The sequence below is a fragment of the Pangasianodon hypophthalmus genome, chromosome 21 (assembly GCF_027358585.1).
Source record: "Pangasianodon hypophthalmus isolate fPanHyp1 chromosome 21, fPanHyp1.pri, whole genome shotgun sequence".
Classification (NCBI taxonomy): Eukaryota; Metazoa; Chordata; class Actinopteri; order Siluriformes; family Pangasiidae; genus Pangasianodon; species Pangasianodon hypophthalmus.
In genome coordinates this window covers 7,136,672-7,159,766 of record NC_069730.1, presented here as the reverse complement: position 1 = coordinate 7,159,766, position 23,095 = coordinate 7,136,672, and the positions used below count along the sequence as shown (strand labels likewise).

At 37.9% G+C, this 23,095-nt stretch overlaps 1 protein-coding gene across 1 annotated transcript in view; it reads left to right on the top strand.

Moving 5' to 3' along the window:
• The window catches only part of LOC113543395 (gap junction delta-2 protein), a 29,994-nt gene extending 7,334 nt beyond the window's left edge, over positions 1 to 22,660 (top strand). Inside the window, exon 2 of the mRNA XM_026941534.3 lies at positions 14,102 to 22,660. Coding sequence (XP_026797335.1) covers positions 14,102 to 14,945 — 844 coding nt within the window. The 3' untranslated portion in view covers positions 14,946 to 22,660. The remainder of the gene's footprint in view (positions 1 to 14,101) is intronic.
• The last annotated feature ends 435 nt before the right edge of the window (positions 22,661 to 23,095 follow it).

Below are 23,095 nucleotides of genomic sequence, written 5' to 3'. Positions count from 1 at the left end.
GTCACATGATTGGCAATGTGTAATGACTTTTGCAGTACTAAGAATTGAAATGTCTATTTAGATATAAATAGTAGTTGTTTGGAAAAGAATATGGCTGCTGGATCCTTGCGGAAACCGTGTACTGGTTAATTTGGTAATTAGCTAAGACATCTGTGTAAACTGATATACAATTTATGTGGTGTACATCAGTGTTGACAGCAAAGCATTCCAAAATTGACAAGCTGTTATAAGAATGTCCTAGCATGTTAAGCTGGCATGGAAAAATCTGGCACATACCAGTGGTGTATTTGGATCCAACTTGGCTGACACTCATAAGAATATAAAACGCAAATACACACAGTAGCAAGAGTTTCCAGAACCATAGGGAAAAAAAGAATTTATGCTTCCTTCCATTCATCTATCCATCCAGTCAGATGATCAGCCATTCATTAATTTCCTTTTCAGTTATAGTCTCATGGGTACATTTACTATTCTTTCTTTCCCTTTACATCTGTCTTTCTTTGTTTCTTCCTTCACTGCCTGCAGGGTCGTCTAAGTTGAGAATTCCACACGGAGGTCGAGGGCATGAATGTTAACTGCCCTATACTGAAAATATAACATAACCTGTTTACTCCATCAATAATCACTTTAAAATATGAAATATATGCCACACAATATGCTATTATATGGCTTTATCCAACTTTCCACCACTGGAAAATTATAGTAAACTGAATCTAAGAAAACATCGATTTAACCATTCAAAAATGCATTAACCCATATCACAACATTTTCCCATTTCTTTCAGTTTGAATTTTTTGACAATTGTAAAATAAGTAACAAGGTTGAGTTTTTTTTAGAATAAAAATACACAAAATGTAGTTAGCTAGCACCCGTGTTAATGGCATGAGGCCATTAAGGACATTCTAATGATTTAGTTACGAACAAATTTCATTAAATAATCTTTTTTTCAATCGATAATTTGGGTAACGGAGTTCTACAGTCAAAGTGACCTTTTCAGTTAATGTCACAATATAATTAAAAATAAAGAAAAATAAAGACTCAAAAGGACTTATCTTCTTCCCATGATCTTTGGGAAATTCAGATGATTCAGATTTCTGTTATTTTCTGGAATATTCTAAATAATTCATAGAACTTGTGAACATGTTCAGATGAAACACTTAAATGTACATTTTTAATACGCTATAATTGATTCATGGAAGAAGGTGTTTCAAGCATGTTAAATGACAAGACATGTTAAATGGATTCACATGATGATGATGATGCAAAAATAATATGATTTTTGAAGTATTTCGGTGATTTGACGACATTTCAAGTGTAGTTATAGTCAGATTGGACAAGCAAAAGTGTGGTTTTATAAGTGCTCTAATGGTTTTATTAATGTTTTAAGTTATTTATTAGAAACATGCACACAGGTTGTTGTCAGGGACACTTTACCTGTGTTTAAAATGTCCTTTACATACATACTGTCTGCTCTGAAAGTATTGGAATGGCAAGGGGTTAAGGTCTGGTGATTGACTTGGCCAATATAAAACCTTTCACCTTTTTCCACCAGTGGTTTCTTTCTTTTTCAGGACATTCCAAATTGTTGTAGTGGCTATGCCCAATGCTTGTGCAATGGCTCTGTTTTATTCTCAGCATCAAAATGGCTTGCTTTTCTCCCATAGACAGCTCTCTGGTCTACATGTTGGTTTATCCTTTTTAACAACAAATGCAGTCTTCACAGATGAAACCCAGGGCTCACACCTATAGTAGACATTCAGATCTATTAATCTTTTAAGAAATCAATCTCACAGAGCACACCTGGGCAACAAGAAACACTTGTCAATCACATGTTCCAATATTTGTGATCACTTGTGATCAAAATGTGAGGATTCAAACAAAAGGTGCCATGTTCTAAGTTAACACATCTAGATGTAAATATCAGGAAATGAAAGCTGAAATTCTGGTCTATCATCTCATATTCATCTTTTGATCTCAAACCCAAATGTCTACAGTGTATAGAACAAACAAAAGAATTGGCCTTGCTGTTCCAATACTTTCAGAGGGGACTGTACATATTTAATCAATATAACTAGCTCCCCAATCATGGAATCACCCAAAAAGTACAAAATGTACAGTTACTTGTGCTTTGTCTGAGGTCATACCGAACTTCGTTGGTATCACATAAATAAATATCATTGATTGAAGAATTCATGAAAAGAATCACCAGAACTATGTATTTCTTTTAAGTACCCTTAAACTTCCATTGTAAGTAGGTTCTAAATAATAAGATGGGAAGACATGGAAAATAAGGAGAAAAAAACAAGCTTTAAAGTGACAGTAAGATAAATGAGCTTTTGCCTACTTTGACCAGACCTTGTTAGTCTCTTGGGTGAGAGTGCACATTGAGGCCAAACTCCTAATAGGAACTGAGAGTGTGTGTCAGGCTTACTGGGGCTATAAATGCACACAGCTAGACGCACCAGCCGAGCGCTCTCCACATCATCTAGCATTTGTTTCAGATAACTATCAGCTTTGGTGAACTCAGACACTGCTGTGAATCTCCAGCCATCCATCCATTTTCTGTACTGCTTATCCTACACAGGGTCGCAGGGAGCCTGGAGCCTATCCCAGGGAACTCTGGGCACAAGGGAAGGGACACCCTGGACAGGGTGCCAGCCCATTGCAGGGCACAACCTCACACACACTCCGGACAATTTAGAGATGCCACTCAGTCTACAGGAGTTCAGGAATCGAACCCCCAACCCTGGAGGTGCTAGGGCAAACATGCTAACCACTAAGCCATCTCCAGGGTTGGGGTTTCAATTCCCGAACCCATGTAGGCTGATTGGCATCTCTAAATTGTCTGTAGTGTTTGAATGAGTGTGTGTGAGATTGTGCCCTGCGATCCCCAACCCTCAAACCCCCAACCCTGGAGGTGCTAGGGCAAACGTGCTAACCACTAATCCACCTTGCCCCTCCACCGCTGTGAATCTCTACAACTTATATAGACAAGATGAATGTAATGCTGCAGTTAGAAAGTCAGCATGCACATGTGTGTGGTGTGTCAGAGTCGTGAGCTGATTTTTAGTAAAATCTAGGTTGACTTAAGGAGATCTCAAATCACCGGGGGGTTGAGCGGGGTATTAATTAAGATTTTATCCCACCAATGCAAAAGAAAGTAAAGAAAGGTTGGAAATTTTAGAAATTACACTGTGTTCAACTGTGTAAACATTGAAATATATATTTTTCTAACCAGGTTTGGACATTTTAAACACCCCTCCAATGGGTCATACATTTCTTCACTGCTGCCTCAAGCTTACCTTTCTTATCACATAATGAGTCTTTGTGAAGACAATATGTATAAATCAAGGCTTAACTTTGCTTGTTAGCCCTAATTACAGTATTCAATCAGCAATTCATCCACCACACCAGTTGAATCATGTCATTTAGGTTAGGTGTGCAGTGGTATTTGATTATTTGGTGCTAGCTAACAATAGTTGGTTAACTTATCTTGCTAGTAGCTAGTCACTGGGTTAGCCATCTCTGCTTCAGTTAATCATTACATTTTAGATACCTTTTATGCTATTTTTTCACATCTTTTATTGCCACTAGCATACCATGAATCAAATTATCTAGCTAAAATTTTAGTAACTAACCCCTTCTCTGTCCTGGGTGCATGGAGTTTGCATGTCCTCCCGTGCCTCGGGGGTTTCTTCTGGGTACTCCGGTTTCCTCCCCCAGTCCAAAGACATGCGCTGATGGCACATGTAGGCTGACTGGCATTTCCAAATTGTGTGAATGACTGTGTGCAATTGTGCCCTATGATGGGTTGGCACCCCATCCAGGGTGTCCCCTGCCTTGTGCCCCGAGTCCCCTGGGATAGACCCTGTGAAGGATAAGTGGTACAGAGAATGGATGGATCGATGGAAATTTTAGTAACTGCAAATACAGTGCATTTTAGCTTTTAGCTAGTTGACAAGCTGGCTAGTTCAAAATGTGGCTACATTTCAAATGAACTCATTCTGATTGCAGATGCTGAATGAACTGTTTTTATACATGTACCTATCTGAGCAGTCTCAGTTTATATGCACTTTATATGAAATTTGATCCAGAATTACATATACGTGGGAAGTGAGGTTTCAGAGTTCAGATGGCGTATTCAGCTTTTTAAGTGCACTGCTTGTGTTGTTAACACAGTTTGAATGATTTCACACCAAAACCCTTATCTAAGTGTGATTATTGAATGGATAGAGAGAGTTTATGAGCGCAGTAATGTTGCTCAGCATTTCAAATTTGCCTGATATTCAGGAACAAGGATGCTTGTTGTTGAAAATAACATAAAATGCACGTTATCCATCTTTACATGGCCTTTAGTCATCTTCTAATGTTAAAGACCATTGTTTTGGAATAACTGTACAAGAAATTTAGGTTTTATTAAAGTTCTTACTTTTATACAGAGCTGCATTCTTGTTGAATGTCTAGTAAATAGCTTATTAAATGTCAAGCCCACATTACAGAAATCACTTTGCGTCTCTCATCTGCCTCAAAATATTACTTAGACGCTCATCCAAGTACATTACAGTACATGGCAGCAGGGTCTTGAGACATATGAATAAATTGTGATAGACAAAGTAACCAGACACAAAGTTTTTCATGGCTATTATGCTTTTATTTATTGGATTATTACAACGATTATGATTCAGTTGCATGTAAATTTTATTCAGACTGACCTCAATCATCTTTCTCTATTCTGATTGAGGTGTATACATGAACATTTTTTAAAATTCTGATTTAGCTATTAGTTATTAAGCTATTATTAACAGATTATCGGACTCTGTGTAAACATAGCTAGTGGTATGTTTTCGTGTGTGGCATAAATATGATTAGAAAAATGTCAGGAGCCATTTGCAGAAAGAACTTTGAAGCTAAAGTAACTCCTAATTGGAAGATGTAGTGGATGGGCATACTTATCTTAATTTGAGAAATCTGTGAGAACATAGACCAGAGATGTATTCCAGTGGAATTACTAAGGAGTCACTTAGACTAAGATGATCATACATGGCTTCTCTCAGTGTTTAATTGTGCAATAAATTTTTTCATAACAACGTGCTTCTAGTAAGATATCATCTCAGTTGTGTGGGTATTGCACCTACTGAGACAAGTAATGCAGCACCACTGGAGATCAATGATGACGACTGGTGCTCACATGAACCATGAGAATATCATCTGCGAGTCGTGTTACACATCAGTGCCTTCTCCAGACCATATATTGTCCAACAATTCATCTTGTTATTAGTTGGAGCTTAATGTGATATAGTGAATTGGAATTTCATTTATGAGTTTACTGCGGCCCGATACCACATCAGCTAATAACTGACAATATTTATTCACTAAACCCCAGCCCTGTCTCTTAGTGTAGGAATTCCTTACTAAAAGTACCTCTCAGCCATTCCTAAACAGCTTTTATGGAGAAACTCCTATGTTTAGTGTCACTTCTAACTTTTATTGGACAGAAGATAAATACACATTCATACTGTGACAGCCAGAGCTGCAAGAAGATCTGGCGCAAGTGCTACTGCTCCAGTGCTACAAACGCAATTCACTTGTCTCTCGATTCGTCTGACGTTTAAACATGATGTCAGAAGTCACAGATACTTTTTTGTGAGTAACCAAATGGGAACACTGGTTCCATATATGCATAGATTTATCCCTGTTCTCTCTGAAATGACTGTACGAGCAACTTGTTCTCACTGTTGCAAATTCATAATAATACACTCAAGCCAACTAATCTGAAAAAGTCACTGAGAAATCCGAAAAGTTAAATCCAGTTAGTCATTCATAACAGTTCGTAAGTTTTCCGCCATGGCAAATTCTTCAGAACAGACGGCTTTTCTCTTTCATATTTCTCAATAATATGACAAACTGCGTTTTTATTTATTAATTTGAAGATGAGTTTTCAAGCTGATTAGTGAACGATTGTTTATAGCTGCTCCAACATAAGAGACAACAGGAACTAACTAGCCTCAAGAGACGTTCCACAACATTAAATGTAACCATAAACTATAAAAAAAAAGTGTGGTATGTTGTTTAGTAATAAATAAAAAATTGCAATCATTTGGCAAATTGCTGTCACATAGGAGGAATTAATAATAAATAAATAAATACACTTTGTAACATGCTGGAAAAGAATCAACTTGGGGGTGGTAACAATAACTCTGATTTATATTTGACCACATCACATTACCCCGACGTTGATAATTTTCCTATAACTGCATGTCCCGGAGTGTTTTATTCCTTAAATAATAAGGCTGTATTTCGCCCCAGTTCTATAAAAACTATCTAATACCACATACTGGTATTATATATATTAGATACCAGAACTGGTGCCTAATACACGTGTGTTAATGTGTGTGTGTGTGTGTGTTCAGAGTTATAGGCTGTCACTTCTGCTGTATACATGAGCCAAAGTGAGGAAATATGTGAAAGTCAGTGGATTAAACAGACTATTAACTCTCAAAGACACACATTAGAATGTTCTCTCTATAAACACAATAATGATTCATGTTTTATACAAATGCTGTAGTGATAAACCTTGGTGTGTGTGTGTGTGTGTGTGTGTGTGTGTGTGTGTGTGTGTGTGTGTGTGTGAGAGAGAGAGAGAGAGACAGAGAGTGTGATGCACTGTCATACACGGATGATCACCCCCACTGGAAACCCGAGCAGAAAACAAACACAAGCTCACACACAGGCGGTAAACACCATAAACACAACCTCTCACGAGTGATTCATATGCACGGAGACACACAACACTTTAAGGACCAGATGGTCAGCCATATACACACATACAAAGAGAGAGAGAGATATAGATAGATAGATAGAGAGAGATAGAACTGAGCTATATTTAAAGCCAGTGAAAATCATGCCAACACTCAGTAGTAGGACCAGAAAGTCCTATATCAGGAGACTCCTTGCAGTTTTCACAGACTAGCACATACACACACTTTTACATGGTATTAAACAATTATCCTCCTGTTTGCAGACACACATCATGCCAACACAATTTGCTATTTACTAGCAAGTGTGTATCTGCGTATCAAAACCAAGCAACTATTCTGTGGCCAAGTGGCATCTGGTAGCGTTGTGTAAAATTTAATAATCAGACTCGCAGATTCACACATTCACATACACAAACAAACACACACATTTGAATAAGCTCAGGGAATCTGCCGTGAAATGAATTACACTCCAATATCCACACAAATAGTAAGTAAGTAAAGCAGTAACAGCCAAACAAATTCAGTTCAGATTCATTTGTATAGCACTTTTAACAATAGACATGGACACAAAGGAGTTTTACACGAATCAAGATGTTCATTTTTAGATCGCCATAGGAGACAGGAGGAAGAAATCTTGAGGGGAAACAGACTCAAAAGGGAATTCATCCTCTTCTGGGTGACACCTGAAATTGGGATTATATACAGTATATTACAGTATATAGTTATATACACTGAAAGACAATTTCCACACCAAAAAAATCGTAGCAAATTTAACTAAGCATAATTTAAGTAAGGTTTACATTGCACCAAGGATTATTCTCCTCAAAAAAGTTAAGTAAATTTAACTAGCAAGTTTCTTATTTTACCAAGTACATTTTACTCAAATTTGAATTAAATGAACTCAATAAACCACTTTTAACAAATACACATCATATAAACTTTATCATTACTACATAACAGTCAGTAACACCTTCAATGACTCCAACAAGAAGCACATCAATGAGTGAATACAGTCAGTAAATAAATCAACCTTCGTATAAACTGAACTGGAAAAACCCAAGATGACTAATTAACTAAGTTGTGTGTACGCACACACCATACAACTGACTGAGAAATACGAAAAGGGTGAACCAAGAAAACTTAACTGAAACACTCGATCTTTCAGAACATTTCATAATACAATAACCTTAGGCCTTAAAGCTGACATAAAACGAGAAATATCGAAAACATCCCATCCATAATACTCAAAATTAAATCAGTTTAAAGTTCTGTGCACACATTTGCAGATCGAGTTTAAAAACCACGCCCCCACTTTAGTACTCCATTGATTCAACATTGCTTCAGTAAGCGTTACTTCTTTTTTTCCACTAGTAAAATGCTATTTTGTAAAATACTAGTAAGCCAGTAAAGTAAGTAAAATATACACTTTTAGCTGGGTATTAGTTGTGGGTTTTAGCTGCATATTTACATGAATTGATCTAGTAGAGAATGTAAAGCATGTAAGTAAATCTAAACATTTTTTGTGTCAATATCACAGATTTGTTTTTTGTCACATTTACTGAACCACTGAATCATTATTTTTCAGTGTAGAGGAAAGGCAACGGTATTAACCATGTTAAAAGGATGTTCACTGGGAGAATATTGTTAACCGAAGCCCTGGAATGAGGACAAGGTTATTATTATGATGATGATTGTTATGATTTTTCTGATGACGATAATGATGATGATGATTATTGTCATCATCATGATGGGGCAAGTCTACAGTATCGAGCTGAGATTATCCATAAAAGTAGGAAGGTGAATCCTAGATATAAACTTTCTTTGGGACTTGAGTGCTATTCAGAAGTTATGCAAGTTATCAGCTGAAACGTGGACTAAGTCCAGCGCCACTGTCAGACACACAATGTGTCACACTGGAGTTTATGCTTTGTGCTATAAATACATCTAACTATGGGATGCCATTTGAGGCCAGTTTTAAATACAGAAATATGATATAAATATGATCATTCATTCATTAATTAATAGTACGAGGACATCCAAGGAGACCCATCTTAATCGGAGACATTGCAAAGGATTTTTTTTTTTTATTTTCATGGATATGAAGTTATGAATCAACTTAAACTAAGCTGTAAGCTTAGCAGATGAATTACATAACCTCGATTTAGTATCTCGTGGCTTCCTTAAGTTGTGCACGGCATTTAACTCTAGAGCACAATATTAAAAAATAAAAGAAATGCAAAATAATAAGATGTGCTGGATCAAGTGCTATTTTAAAAGCTGCCGAGTAATGCTGAATATGAATGGCTTCATATTAGAGGATTATTTTAATGCTTGCCATATTCTCATTCATATATCATTAGTCTTTTTTATTTGGCATTTTAAAATTGTCTGTTGATATTATGTTACATTGCACTACTTTGACAGCAAAGGAATAAAATGATATATTTTTTATATTTTCAGTTCCTCTTTTTTTTCCGTCCATGTTTTTTTTTTTTCTGGAATAAAGGCAAGTGCTTGGATTTAAGCACTTGATCTAGAAGCTAAAGAAAAATCTGGATGTGTGAATTACACACAGGTCATTTGGTGCACTGGAAATTGACTTAAACTTGTACATAACCTGAATGTACAGTAAATACACAAATTCCCCTGTGGAATTATTAACAGAATTTCTCACTTCATTCTTTTCAGATTTATAACATTTCCAGTTCTAAATGCAATACTATATGGACTTATTTGGAGATCTGTTAAATAATCATGACAGATGACATAATAGGGTACATTTCTTTCTGTTTCTTTCACTGCAATAACATTTTTATTTCTCTATTCTTAATAAAGATGGGTAAGTACATTAAAGCTTGTAGGTTATAATTGTTATTGCACAGCTCTTATCAGACCGGCATGTCAGATTTGGGGTGGATTAATCTGGATTACAGTTAACCTTCCACTGTACTGGAGCTTTTTCCAAAGTCAGATCCTCAAAACAAGGACAAAAGGGTTCAGTGCCAGGGGATGGGAATCTGTATAGCACACTATGAAAGCATAAAATTCAATTATTCAAGTAGACGAACAACAGGGACACCGGGCTTTGCACAATATCCTTCACTGACAAACGATGAAGAAGAAAAGACACCAGAAAAAAGTGACTTTTCAGCTCTAGAAAGTCAACCGTGCAACCACAGGAACTACCTTGCTGCTTTTTGAGCATTTAAGAGCTGATTTAAGAACTGATTTTGCTTTATTATTTAAAGAATTTAATAGCTTTTCTGAGGTTATTTATTGGCAGGGTGAAAATAACACATTATAGTTATAACTTGAGGTCTATTTTGTTGAAGTTATCAATATTTGAAGTTATCATTATTTGGTGTGACAACCCTTTGCTTTAAAAAAAAAAAACATCAATAGTCTCCAGTACAATATGTACAGTTTTATTAAGAAATAAGAAATTATAATAAGATTTACTGAGCATTTTGGAGAACCTGCCACAGTTCTTCTCCAGACTTTAACTGGCACGCTTGCTTCAGGATGACCTGGAACACTGACCGAGCCCCAGACCAACATCGGGGTCAGACCTCATGAATGCCCTTGTGCCTGAATGAGCAAATCCTCACAGCCACACTCCAAAATCTAGTGGAAAGCCTTCCCAGAAGAGTGGAGTTCATTATAACAGCAAAGAGAGGACTAAGTCTGGAATGGGATGTTCAAAAACCACATAAGGGCATGATGGACAGGTGTCCACATACTTTTGGCCATGTTGTATATTCGAGCCTTAAGACACATAAATGACTACACACTCATAGACCTATGTCCAAGCCACCTACTATTATATTTTTGAGAGATGGGAGCAAACCGACATGGGCATGGACAGAATATGCAATACTCCACACAGACAGTAACTGAAGATCAGGATTGAACTGGGGACCCTGGTCCTTATTCAATATCACACACTTGTTGCTGATCGGTTACAGAGAGCTGGAGGATATTTCCAATTAGAGGAAAAATTAGCCTAAATAAATTTACTGATGTTAAAGTTATTTTAAATATTCTGTCAACTTTTCACAGCATTAATATGAACGCTGAAGAACCCACCTAAAGGAAGGAAGGTTATTCAGAAGAAAGAACTTCTCCTCTCTATAATAACATAAGCAAACTCGCATGAAATATTAGTTCCTAGGATAACTAGATATCAGACTGAAAATGTCCAATTTGTTTCCCTTCATGATAGTTATACGCCCTGTCCAATCAGCAACGAGTGTGTGATGTTCAATAAGGACCTACCCGTTCTGTTTTGAGTTCATGGTAATGTGTTTTTGATTTCTTGTCGTCTTTTTGGCGTTGCTGTTGTATTTTTTTTGGTGTTGCTCTTATGTTTTTGGTTTTGCTGTTACGTTTTTGGTTTTGCTATCACATTTTGTTTGTTTTGCTCTTGCATTTTCTGATGCATTTTTGCTCTTTTAATGTGTTTCGTACTTAGAGACCAGCAAACATGTGATTGTACAGAATAAGCAAAGAAAATCACAATGCTAACGTTGTCCAAAGCACCTACAGCTTGGCCATGAACACCACAGGCTACAATCATCAGCTAGTAAATCCAACACCATTAGTGTTTTAAGCTCTCGTTTTAACGTATATGAATCTGTACAATTCTTTATCTTTCATTTTCTATATAGCAGCCCATTGTCTTTGAAAGATGGTGAGTGATTGCACTGAACAGAATTTAATTTCATGGGTGGCTGCACAAAGGGGTTGCCAGTGGTTGTCTTAAAGCCTGTGTGCTTTCACAGAAGGCATTGGTGGATACAAATGAGTCAATATCAGGTGTGCAAATTCTCATCTACCACCATGTCAGGCAGCTGGTGGGTGAAAAAGCAGCAGGTCTTTCAATAGCCGGTCGTTATCTCATACAGTAACTGCTTCGGCTCATGCCGACCTCTCTCTCTTGTTCTCCTGCTCTTTCTGCCTTGTGCTGTTGCCGTGGCAACAGGCGCAGAGAGATGGGTGCAAAAGAGGATGGAGTTGTGGGTAAACCCCCCCCCCCCAGCTTCCCCCCAATCTCCCTCTCTACTCCACTCTTATTGCCTCTCTTCTCTTGACTAAGTAGCTACAGGGTGACTGGCTTCGTTACTCTCTTTCTCCCACACACACTACAGTCATCATCAGTGAATAAAATAAATCATGATGTCAGCTGGCAGATTTTGTGCAATATAATGCAACAGCCTGCAAAACTTCTGCAGCAATTTGTCAAAGGAAGAGCTTTCAGTAGAATTATTGATTTCCGTGTCATGCAGTAAATCACTTTTTTAGCTCTTGACTAATAATGACTTAGAGTGCATAACAAAGTGTTATTTAAATAATTGTTAAGAATTAACAGTATAAATTGAATGTTTCACATTGCTCCTTTTTCACTGGGCGTGAAAATGCTAGAAATGATCACACACTTGATATCAGGGGGGAAAAAAAACGCTCATGAAAAGAAGGAGTAGGTGGGGGTTGGGGATGGATAATCTAAAGCTATTGGATAGCATTAAAACAACTACTAATGCAAGAATCCCTCTACTGGCTCCAGTACAGATTAAATGTTTGCATGTGGAAGCATTATATAATTCATTTTCTGATGAGATTTTGTTTTCCATTTCATTTCATTTCATTTTTTTAATCTCCTCTGTACGTGTGTGTGTGTGTGTGTGTGTGTGTGTCCCTGCATAAATACCTTATAAATGATTTCCCTTTCATTCTTGCTTTCATGCATTCCCCCTTTTGTATTTGTAACTGTACACAACTGCACATTTCCAGTATGAAGAATTATAATGTATCTGACATTCCTCAAGTGTCTTCCAGCAAGAAGCCTTTTCATTTTCAGCTTGGACGGAATCCAGATTTCAGGAGGTGATTCCTCCTCCCCAAGCTGGACAATGCTGTGTGTGATTTGATGCAGATTATTCTTGGTCCTCTTTGACCACACAGCTGGAATGCAAATCCATTATGATTTGGATTAGAAAGCAAGAGGGCTGGCCAAATGAATTATATTATTTATTAAACACCTTTGCACATGGGCTGAAAGGGCAGGTGGCTCCCCTTTTTAATAAAAAAAAAAAATATAAAGCAAAATGATGGAATTGTACATCGTACATTGTACAGTGACGGCTGCTCATGATATTAGATAGGAGGGCTAAAATGTAATATTTATCAATAGCTCGACAGTGAAACTATTAGGAGTGAGCAATGTGTTATATCACAATGTTTCACTGATGGCATAATAAGAATGAATAAATAATAAATGTGTGGAATAAACTACGACACGCACACCATTAAAGGTATATATGCAGTGTTTCGAGTCTGTAATGCCCTACTGGCTTCATGTCATGTTTCCGCCGAATATCAAACATGTTAAAAACAATTTTAATTTCTCCTCTAAAGGCATTTTAAAGGGAAAAGCCTGCTATTAGGCTGCATGAATCTACAGTCTGGGCTAGAAAGAAACAAATCAGCTCCTGTATTGCTACTTCATACCATTCTGTGTATTTTTCTTATGACCATTGGTGGTGCTGTTGTGCTTGGTTCCAGAAAGATCCGAAATAAGACATTAACATAAAAAATATCAAATGTGGATGCCTGCTAGCCCATTTATACAAGCTGCACCTGAATATTGCAATTATATATATATATATATATATATATATATATATATATATATATATATATTTTTTTTTTTTTTTTTTAATTAAAAAAATATATATATAATCTCGCTGTTTTGGTTAGGTTATCAACATACCTAATTTGTCATTTTTGTGGTAACTTTTGTAATGTAAAGAGAACGGGGATACTGATATATGAACAATTACATTTTTATACTTCTAATATAATATATAAAAGTATATGCACTAACAATCCTTGTACACACTAAACAGCCTCTGTCTATTTCTCTCAATTCTAAACACATCTCCAGAAATGGTTGTATATGCTTATGAACTGTTCTGTGCTAAATACACATTGCTATAGAGAGAAAGAATAGAACTGTCTGCGATCATGTGTAAATGAAATGAAACATCTGGTCTGAAATTCGCTGATGAAGGTTACCCGTATAAACAGGGTTTAATGGCACGGAAGGCGCTGCTATAATTAGTGGTTGAGTGCGTGGCTACGTCAGCCCTCACTTTCAAAATAGGCTACTTCATTAAACGAGCAGAGACGGCCATGAAAAGCATGAGCACGAAAAAGGCTCATTTGAATAGCACAAATATGGCTAATTAGCATGTGAGTGAAAAGATTTACGTCAGCAGAAGCCTCTTTTTGCTTTCATAAGGTTTTCTAATTTGTTTTACACACTCTTCCCTTTTTTTTCTCAGGATTCTACTGACGGTGGTCGTGATCTTCCGGATCCTCATTGTAGCCATTGTGGGTGAGACGGTGTACGAGGACGAACAGACAATGTTCATATGTAACACACTTCAGCCCGGCTGCAACCAGGCCTGCTACGACAAGGCCTTCCCCATCTCACACATCCGCTACTGGGTCTTTCAGATCATCCTGGTGTGCACGCCGAGTCTGTGCTTCATCACGTACTCTGTGCACCAGTCAGCTAAACAGCGCGATCGCCGCTATTCCTTCCTCTACCCAATGCTGGAAAAGGACTACACCCGAGAAGGCACCCGCAAAGTGCGCAACGTCAACGGCATCCTGGTGCAGCACCCAGACAGCAGCGGTGGCAAAGATGAGCCCGACTGCCTAGAGGTCAAAGAGATCCCTAATGTAGCACGTGGCCTGACCCACAGCAAGAGCTCCAAAGTACGTCGGCAAGAAGGTATTTCTCGTTTCTACGTCATCCAGGTCGTGTTCCGTAACGCCTTGGAGATCGGCTTCCTGGCAGGCCAGTACCTCTTGTATGGCTTCAGCGTACCACGCATTTTTGAGTGTGATCGCTACCCATGCCTAAAAGAAGTGGAGTGCTATGTGTCACGCCCCACCGAGAAGACAGTCTTCCTGGTGTTTATGTTTGCCGTGAGTGGTATCTGTGTGGTGCTCAACCTGGCTGAGCTCAACCATCTGGGCTGGAGGAAGATCAAGACGGCCATCCGGGGTGTCCAGGCACGCCGCAAGTCTATCTGTGAGATCCGCAAGAAGGACATGGCGCATTTGTCACAGCCTCCCAACCTGGGCAGGACCCAGTCCAGCGAGTCAGCTTACGTTTGATCCTCTATTACCATCTTTAAAATGGAGTCAGGGGGTTGAATCCTGATAGTAAGGGATAGGGAGTAGCCTTACCAAACCAAACCCCATTTCCACCAACCACTCCATTCCCATGTGTTAGATAGTGTTGTGATGTTGCATGAGAGGGATGATGGGGAGAGTGCAAGAGGGAGAGTAAACATATATTCTGAGATTCTTGTTTCTGGAGAGTCTCAAGGATAATACGAGGGCTGGGAGAGGACAGAAGAGCGGAAGAGCCGTCAGGAAAAGGTGACAGACTTCCACTGCAACATGCTACAGGAACAACAATGTCTTGGATCACCTTATAACTACTCCTGTTATTTTCTGGAAAAAAAAAATTGCATGAGAGTGTCATTCCTGCCATGGATCATTGTCATGGAAGAAAATGACTGTTTATGCTCGGTTTTGTCCCTGAGTCTTGCTAAAGAAAATAATGTGGGGTTATCTAACAGATATTTAACAGATATTTGCTTCGTTGCTCCTTTTCTTCTCTCCCAGTCTACTTCATGTAAACTTGATGGCACCTTTATATCACAGTGCCCTGCCCCAAGATGTCCTCTGTCTTTGTTTTAGTCTATCATCCCTACATATCGTATCATAAAGAAGAGAAAGAGAAAAAAGAGAAAAGTGCACGCAGAAATGAGTAAAAAAAATGGTTATATCTTTATACTTTGAGATATTATGTAGTGCCATGATTTTAAATGACTTCATTTCAACTATATATATATATAATTCGCTATTTAGTTACCAAATCATTATAAAAATAGAATGATTTAGCTTTATCGGAAGATGGGATGAAGCTTGTAATTTATTCAGAGATTTCATATATACAAATAACTCTTATCTAATAATTATTTCAAAGCTTTTCTTTCTGCATTTATGAGGAAAAAAGGAAGCTATTATAAAGGTATGACATTGAAAAAGGCATGTTTACAAAGCACACTCTGTTGTGCAAATGAAATGTGTTGTTTTGTTGTGAGGGAGCTTTTATTATTTGATTATTAGCTTTCGTCCGTCCGTGGCGTGTTTCGAATTGCATGCCTTTTACGAGAAAAGAAAGAGAGGAATCATGCATGTACACATTGCACCTTGTTTATCAGAGAGACGGGGAGAGAGCGGCTGAGAGAGAGAGAACTCACTCAGGGAAGGGGTCTGCTGATAATGCTCTTACAGCAAGATTTCGTTTAGTTCACTAGCCAAAGAGACAAGAGTGCAGAGGACATGGAGGCAGCCTTGAGGGTTACGTCTATAAGAAGTGACACGCACAAGCTCGACTGCTCTAAAGAGACTTCTTAGCCTTTAGTGGAGATAAAGATGGAAAGGAATGACAATACTTAAGACCACTCCACTTTTAGTGTCCTTACTTAGTACTGAGTACATTTAGTGTCTTTGTGTGTGTGTGTGTGTGTGTGTGTGTGTGTGTGTGTGTGTGTGTGTGTGTGGTCTGATCCATTGGTAATGCTTGGGTTAAAACAAGGTTTAAGGTGTCCCATGTCCATGCACACACACATGTACACACTCGGAGCTAATATTTCAATGAGACACAATTAGGTCTATATTATCAACACTCGAGCATAAGTGCTTGAGCATGCACTCCACAGATAGTGATGAAACAGTGCAGAGAGCTAGCACAGGCGTGGAGACAAACCACAGACTGACAGAAAACTGCCAGGAGAAAGTCGGAGGGAAAAAAAAGAGAGACAGTCACATGTTCTTTTTCTGGTGTGTCACATACACAAGCCTCTTTGAGAAAGAGGAACTGTTTAGGTTTGGAGCAACAAAAGCTGCAGTCTAGCCATAACTCAGCTCATGTTTTAGCTCATGATCTCCAGCCAGGAGAAGGTTGATCTGTATGTCCTACTTTAATTAAAATAGTGAAATCAATGTGATTAAAAGGGCAGAATGAGTTTATTTACGTCTTTAACATCGGTATTTCGGATGCTCCTGTTTCTCCTGCAGCCATTAAGCCAAAATTTGCTTAGAATCAATACAGTGGAAAAGGCAACAAAATAGATTTTTACATAAGGACAGATTGGAAATCCATTTATTTAACAAAGGCAAATTTGACTCGCATTAGTATTAGCTGGAAAACCAAACGCTTTGCCTTCTTTTCTACGGAGCTGGCTCTTAAATGACTTTGGCAGAAAGTAAAGGAACTATTTAAAGCCAAGGCTTAGTGTTCCTTCTTTATTAGGGGAACAGGTGAGAGAAAGCTGGGCAGCTAACATTAGCAACTATATTAGTAACCAGACAAAGACATCAGCAACTCACTATAATTGGGCTATTATGAGAGAAACATCAAAGTCTGACCAGGTGCTTCCCTAAGTGAGCTTTTCTTCAGTTCCTCTCCTACAGTTCTTCAACTCCTCTCCTCAGTCTCTTCTTCTACTACCTTTATCAGTATTTAAATACAAAGAGAGAAGCAGAATTTATGCAAATGCTTTTGCTATTTTTTCTTTCTTTTGGCTTGTGTATTGTTCTCTGTATTTTCATTGTTGTGGTGTTTCCCAGCCTGGTCTTCAGGAACCACCAGATGGTCCTGATTGCTGCTCTTTCTGAGCTTCTGAAAACATGGCCTAAGCCAAACAATCAAACATGTGCTGTTATTTTTGAAAGTGTTGGCAGTCGTGCTTATCCAGTGCTTTGGTGATTAGCTGGAAATCATACATGCCCTTATGCTAGTGCAGATTGGCTTAAGTCTAAAGATGCCAACACATTACAGCACTGCCAATCATGGGTCAGGAAATAAGTTCTTACAGTACATAGTGTACTTTTTTCATGTTGAGTGTTAATCTAAGTGCTCATAAGTCTGCAATCTGCATTTAAGCAAAGGAAGGGACAAGGCATTTCGGGAAGACTTCATCCACAACCACGTGCCAGGATTTAGGAGTCTGGATGCTTGTCTTTCTTGTTTGTTAAAGCAGGGCCATACTTGTATTTCAAAGGGTTTGAGGTACACTGTGGGATTTCACCTTTGTCATTAAGTAGGCTGGTAGTTACAGCCTCAGACTCTCTGTGAACCATGACATCTTTTGTACACTTATCTGGCCACAAGATTCAGAATCTTAGAGATTGCAATCTGATTGCATCTTCATGCATCTGTATACAGACTTTTACATATCTAGAACAGGGGTCGTCAAATGGTGGACCATGGTCTGCATGCGAACCCTGTAAAGTATTTCAGCGGACCGAACCAAGTACTAGAAAAATATTGTAGCAGAGATGAAAACACTTGCCATTGTTCAATGACTTTCGTTTACTAAATCTGAACCAGCTCGACTTCTGTCATGCTTTATCCAATCACGTGCAACTATGTAAATGATTTTACATAAGAGCCTAATGCGAATACGTCAGAAAGGGGTTAATTTTCACATTTCATTTACTCTCGATTGTCTGATTTGTGAATTGATGGCATCACTACGATTTTAAAACAAAAGTCAACAGAAAAAAAAGATTATTTCAAGAAATTTGGACAGAGAAGTATGAGTTTATTCTCCACCTGTGAGAGTCTGGTAATGTAAAGTACCACTACAAAACCTTCAAATTCAAATTGTCTTATTTATAGCCATAAACAAAACATGAAGCATGGTTAAGCGTTATAATGTAACAGTTGTCGCAATTTTAGTAGTAGCTTATCTGGAATTTTGTAAACAAGGAATTTTATGCAGATAGATTTTAATGCAGATTTTATTACAGATTTTAGTTTAAAACCCCTGAACTAAGCTTTTTGGAGCTAGATATAGAAAAAATCTGACTCTGTAGCAAAGAATATATGGTCAGCTGGTTTGGAAGCTGGTAGAGAGCAAAAATAGCACTGCCTGGAGGTTTGCCTAAGGGCTGATTTGGGAAACACTTCTGTACTGTAAAGTGAAGTGATGTTAAGAGCTTTGGGGCATTTGCATTAAGAAAAGAGGGTAATATGCCTGGGGAGTGGAAATATACATATCCCTCACCAAAGTACTGTAATATGCAACTTACTTCTTGAATTTGGGGTTTTAAAGACATTAATAGGCTTGGATATGTGCATGCTTTAAGGAATGTGGCTGGAATGAACTTGTTTTGTAATTTCTTTTTAAAGGAAAAAAAGCTAAAGCTAAGCTTTTTTTGTTTTTTTCACTTTTTTTCAAGACTAGTTCTACTTAATAGCAGAGTTTCAGCCCTGGTCTGTTAGTTAGGCAAAGTAGACCAACTGAAAATTATGGTAGCTCAATCATAACAACTAATTATGCACAAAGTGCAATATTATCATTTGAACAAAAAATATATGTATGTGCTGTGTTTTTTTTTTTTAATTTTTATTCTTTTATTTTGGAGAATGTGGTGTTTATGAGAAGATTATCGGACATTTTGTCTTGTCACATCATGTCTACAGCCCCTCACTGCCACAGTGTTTTCTAGGGTTCGATTTTATGTTGTTTTCTCGATCTTTTGGAGACATAATTGATGTGTTTGTAGCCGTGATCTGAGCATTCTGTCGACTCTATAACCTTAATCACTGCCACTGATCGGTCCTTCACTTTTGAAGTGAGGACGTTTTCTACTATTACAGGAGGTCATAAGGTTGATGGAGCGCTCAGAGAAAGTAGTGGACCAGCATTAATGTCTACTGCACATGCAAAAAATGTCTCAGGTATGTTTTTTTTTTTTAATCTGCCACTTGGAGGTACATCGTTTTTACTTTTTCTACATTTAATACTCAAATGTATCTTAGTAAAAAGCCATTTGGGATTGTACCCACTTTTTTTTTTTTAAAAAGTTGTTACTGGCCAACTGTAAAACCTGTAATCTCTGTGTTGTGCAGCACGTATTAATGCATTCAAAGATGAACAAAAAAGCTTGTTTTTTTAACTTTTCAGCCATGCCAAGGGACAGTGATGTTGAATATGACTGTTCAAACAACAGTGTTTTATAAGCACACACAGCACATACAATGCGAAGTCTACAATCTTATATTGCCACGTATTAATCCCTTTAAAAGAACCATCATGATGTACTAATGTGCTCTCTCTGTGCTCATGTATCTAACCACAACCCACTCAATCCAGCATGTAGCCTCTTATTCCAGTAAATACTATTAAATCACAGAGATTTCCTCGCTGTTTACGTTTGTTGGGTTGGCGCTGGGTTGGTTGTTCTGTTCTTGGTAAAATGTTGCCTCTTAAGTAGATCCAAGACTAGTTTTTCATCCCTAAATCCTGGTGAAAACTGGCTTTGTAGTGCATCTACCAATTTGGAAGAAAGTGCTGGGCACGGAGAGAGCAACAAACAATGTCAGGGTACTTTCTAGTAACCAGGGTAGCAACATAATTTTCAGATCACTGCCTCCCAACATGCCGTTTTTGAAATTTTAGAGCACTTGAACAGCATTCCATGTGTATCTGAGCATACGACACTTCTAACACCATTGTTGAGCATTGGTCTAGTACCATATTCAATGATAGCAGAGTTTATAAGGACATATCAGAAAGATCAATTCTTACATTTTTACATGAGGGCTAAATAACAACAAATTCACCAAACAATTGAAATCGCTACATTAATTATTAAATAAAACCAATCATACCATAGTAAGAGCCAACATTCTTTAAAACCTGGATTCTTAGACTCTATCTAGTCTTGATCCCTTAATAGATTAGTTCAATGCAACAATTCTTTTTAGTAATGCTGGTGTAAATTCGCATGAGTCTGTACAAAGAATTTCTGCATTTAACCGAGTCCTGGAGTTGCTCCTCTAATCCCCAAAAGGCAACTTCTAACTTCAGTCATGTCACAATAGAAAAGATACAAAGCCATAGCAGAACTTTAATGGGCAGTTTGTAAGGTCTTTTTAATTTTTTCCCTCCATTTTCTTCCCAATTTGCTCACCTGTTAATTCCCACCCACTATCCAGCTCTCACCTAACACATAACAGCTACCAACTGGGGAGTTTAAAGGCTAACACATACGTCTTCTGAGACATGTGAAGCCAGCCAAATGTATCTTTTCAAGCCGCCTGAGCACAGTGTAACACACTTGGAGGAAAACGCTTTCTGCCTTCTTCTGCATACATGAGCTCACAGACCCCCATGATTGGCTAGTTTCACTGTGATTGACAGGGGAAAGAGAGTATGCCATCCCTCCCACCCAGAAAGCCCAGCCAATTTTGCTCCATTGTGGCTCCCATCCACAGATGGCTGTGGCATTGTCAGGATTCGAACGTGCAATCTCTCAATGATTGGGCAAATGCTTTTCTGTGTGTATGTTGCACCACTCAGGAGCTCAGTTTGTAATTTCTAAACATGTTTTACACATGATAAACTGATAGTATTTCAAAAATACTTTAGAACAACTGTCATTCATAATATTTTGTTACATTTATGCCTTTTTTTGTTAAATTTTTCTGGTCTGGAAATCATCTCCATCATCTCCAATCATAGTTGGTTCTATTTCCCTTAATATAAAGAAATTAAGTAATTTCAACCACAGTGGGCATGGTGGTGCAAAGGGTAGTGTTGCTGCCTCCTAGCTCCAGGGTCTATGGTTCGATCGTGATTGTGGGTTACTGTCTGTAAAGACTTTTACATGTTCTGCAGGTTCTCTGGTTTCCTCCTACCTTCAGTAACATGACAGTAGTTGGTTTGGCTACTCTTAATTGCTCTATGTGTGAATGAGTGATTTCCTGCAATGCTTTTGGGAAGCTCTCAGGCCCTGCTCAGGCTGTTTTCCTTCCACAAGTCATGCATATTTTAACAGAAATGGGGGTGGGGTCAGATGGGATGGAAAGAACACCTGTCAAAGTTTTCCTTGCAATCGCAATTTGCCCTACAGACAGCACAGGGCTCAAACCGCTCCTTTAAGGGCATTTAAAGGATACTGAGACATTTAAGAATACATAGAATTTAAGAATCCATGAGTTTGACTTTTTCCTAAAGCCATATAAAGAAAAAGCTGGTGTTTGTGTATGCAACTTATTGCACTGGCATTACAGCATCATAAACACCATAAAGTTTCAGGAAGAAATACAATCTGTACTAATAAACACTATGGCTCCATGCTGGAAGCAGGATTTATTGGTCATTATGCACATCTAGCTTTTTAAGGTTAGTCTGCACCTTGAGACCGTTATGTCATGATATCAATCGTATAATGATTTACTCATGAGTAGGGGTTTGGATTTGTGTACAATGCGCACTGGATTTTTAAAAACCAGTTTTAAAAGTTTTAAAAATATCATTTTTTTTAATTCTCGGAAAAGAGTTGGAATAACATCAAGTCATACAAATATGTGCACAAACCTCACTCGCCAAAAATAATAAAGTCGTACATGTCTTCGCTGTCTAAAGCTGCCGCAAAAATAAACATTCAGAAGTCTATCTTTAACCAAGAAGTGAAATTGTCACAAACAGCTGCCAAAGTGGCAGCCTGCTGTACTTGTTAATATAGACACAGCTGCGCTCTACTCTTCACATTCTTCACACATTTTAAACATTCAGGTTTGCTGAGCCATCTGACACATATTTAGTCTATAAAAATCTCATCCATAGCCTTAGCTAGGGTTCTTCAGAATTTCTTCAATGTACTCGTTTCTAATTTTTAGAAGAAAAGAAAAATCTGTTGTTTGGATCACAGATGTTTTATATCTGAATGAATTTATGTATGTTTCTGACTTGTGTACTGTACATAATGAGTGAATTAAACACCTTGAATGTTGAATGAGATGCTATCTGTGTGTGTGTGTGTGTGTGTGTGTGTGTGTGTGTGTGTCTATGTTTAAACGATCAGTATATGGAAGATCAAGATCAAATTGCAAAACTGCAGACTTTATTTCAGCTTCTAGCTGATAAAACGTCCTAACAGTATTAATCACAAGAGAGATAAGGAGAGCCTGGGGTTGCCAGGTCTTCCCATAAGAATCACATAAATTAGTAAAGAAATAAAGAATACCTACAATGAATGAGTAAACTAATTCACCAACACACATCATGCATTCATATGTACAAAACTAATGGAATTGAGAGGTGTGTGTATGAGAGGAGACGACCTTGCACTGCTGCTAGAGTGTGCTGAGGAGTTTATGTGTGTGTGTTGGGTGTTTCCATGGCAATGTGTGTTTGTGAGCATTATTTCATTTGAATGTGGATTATAAGTAAGGA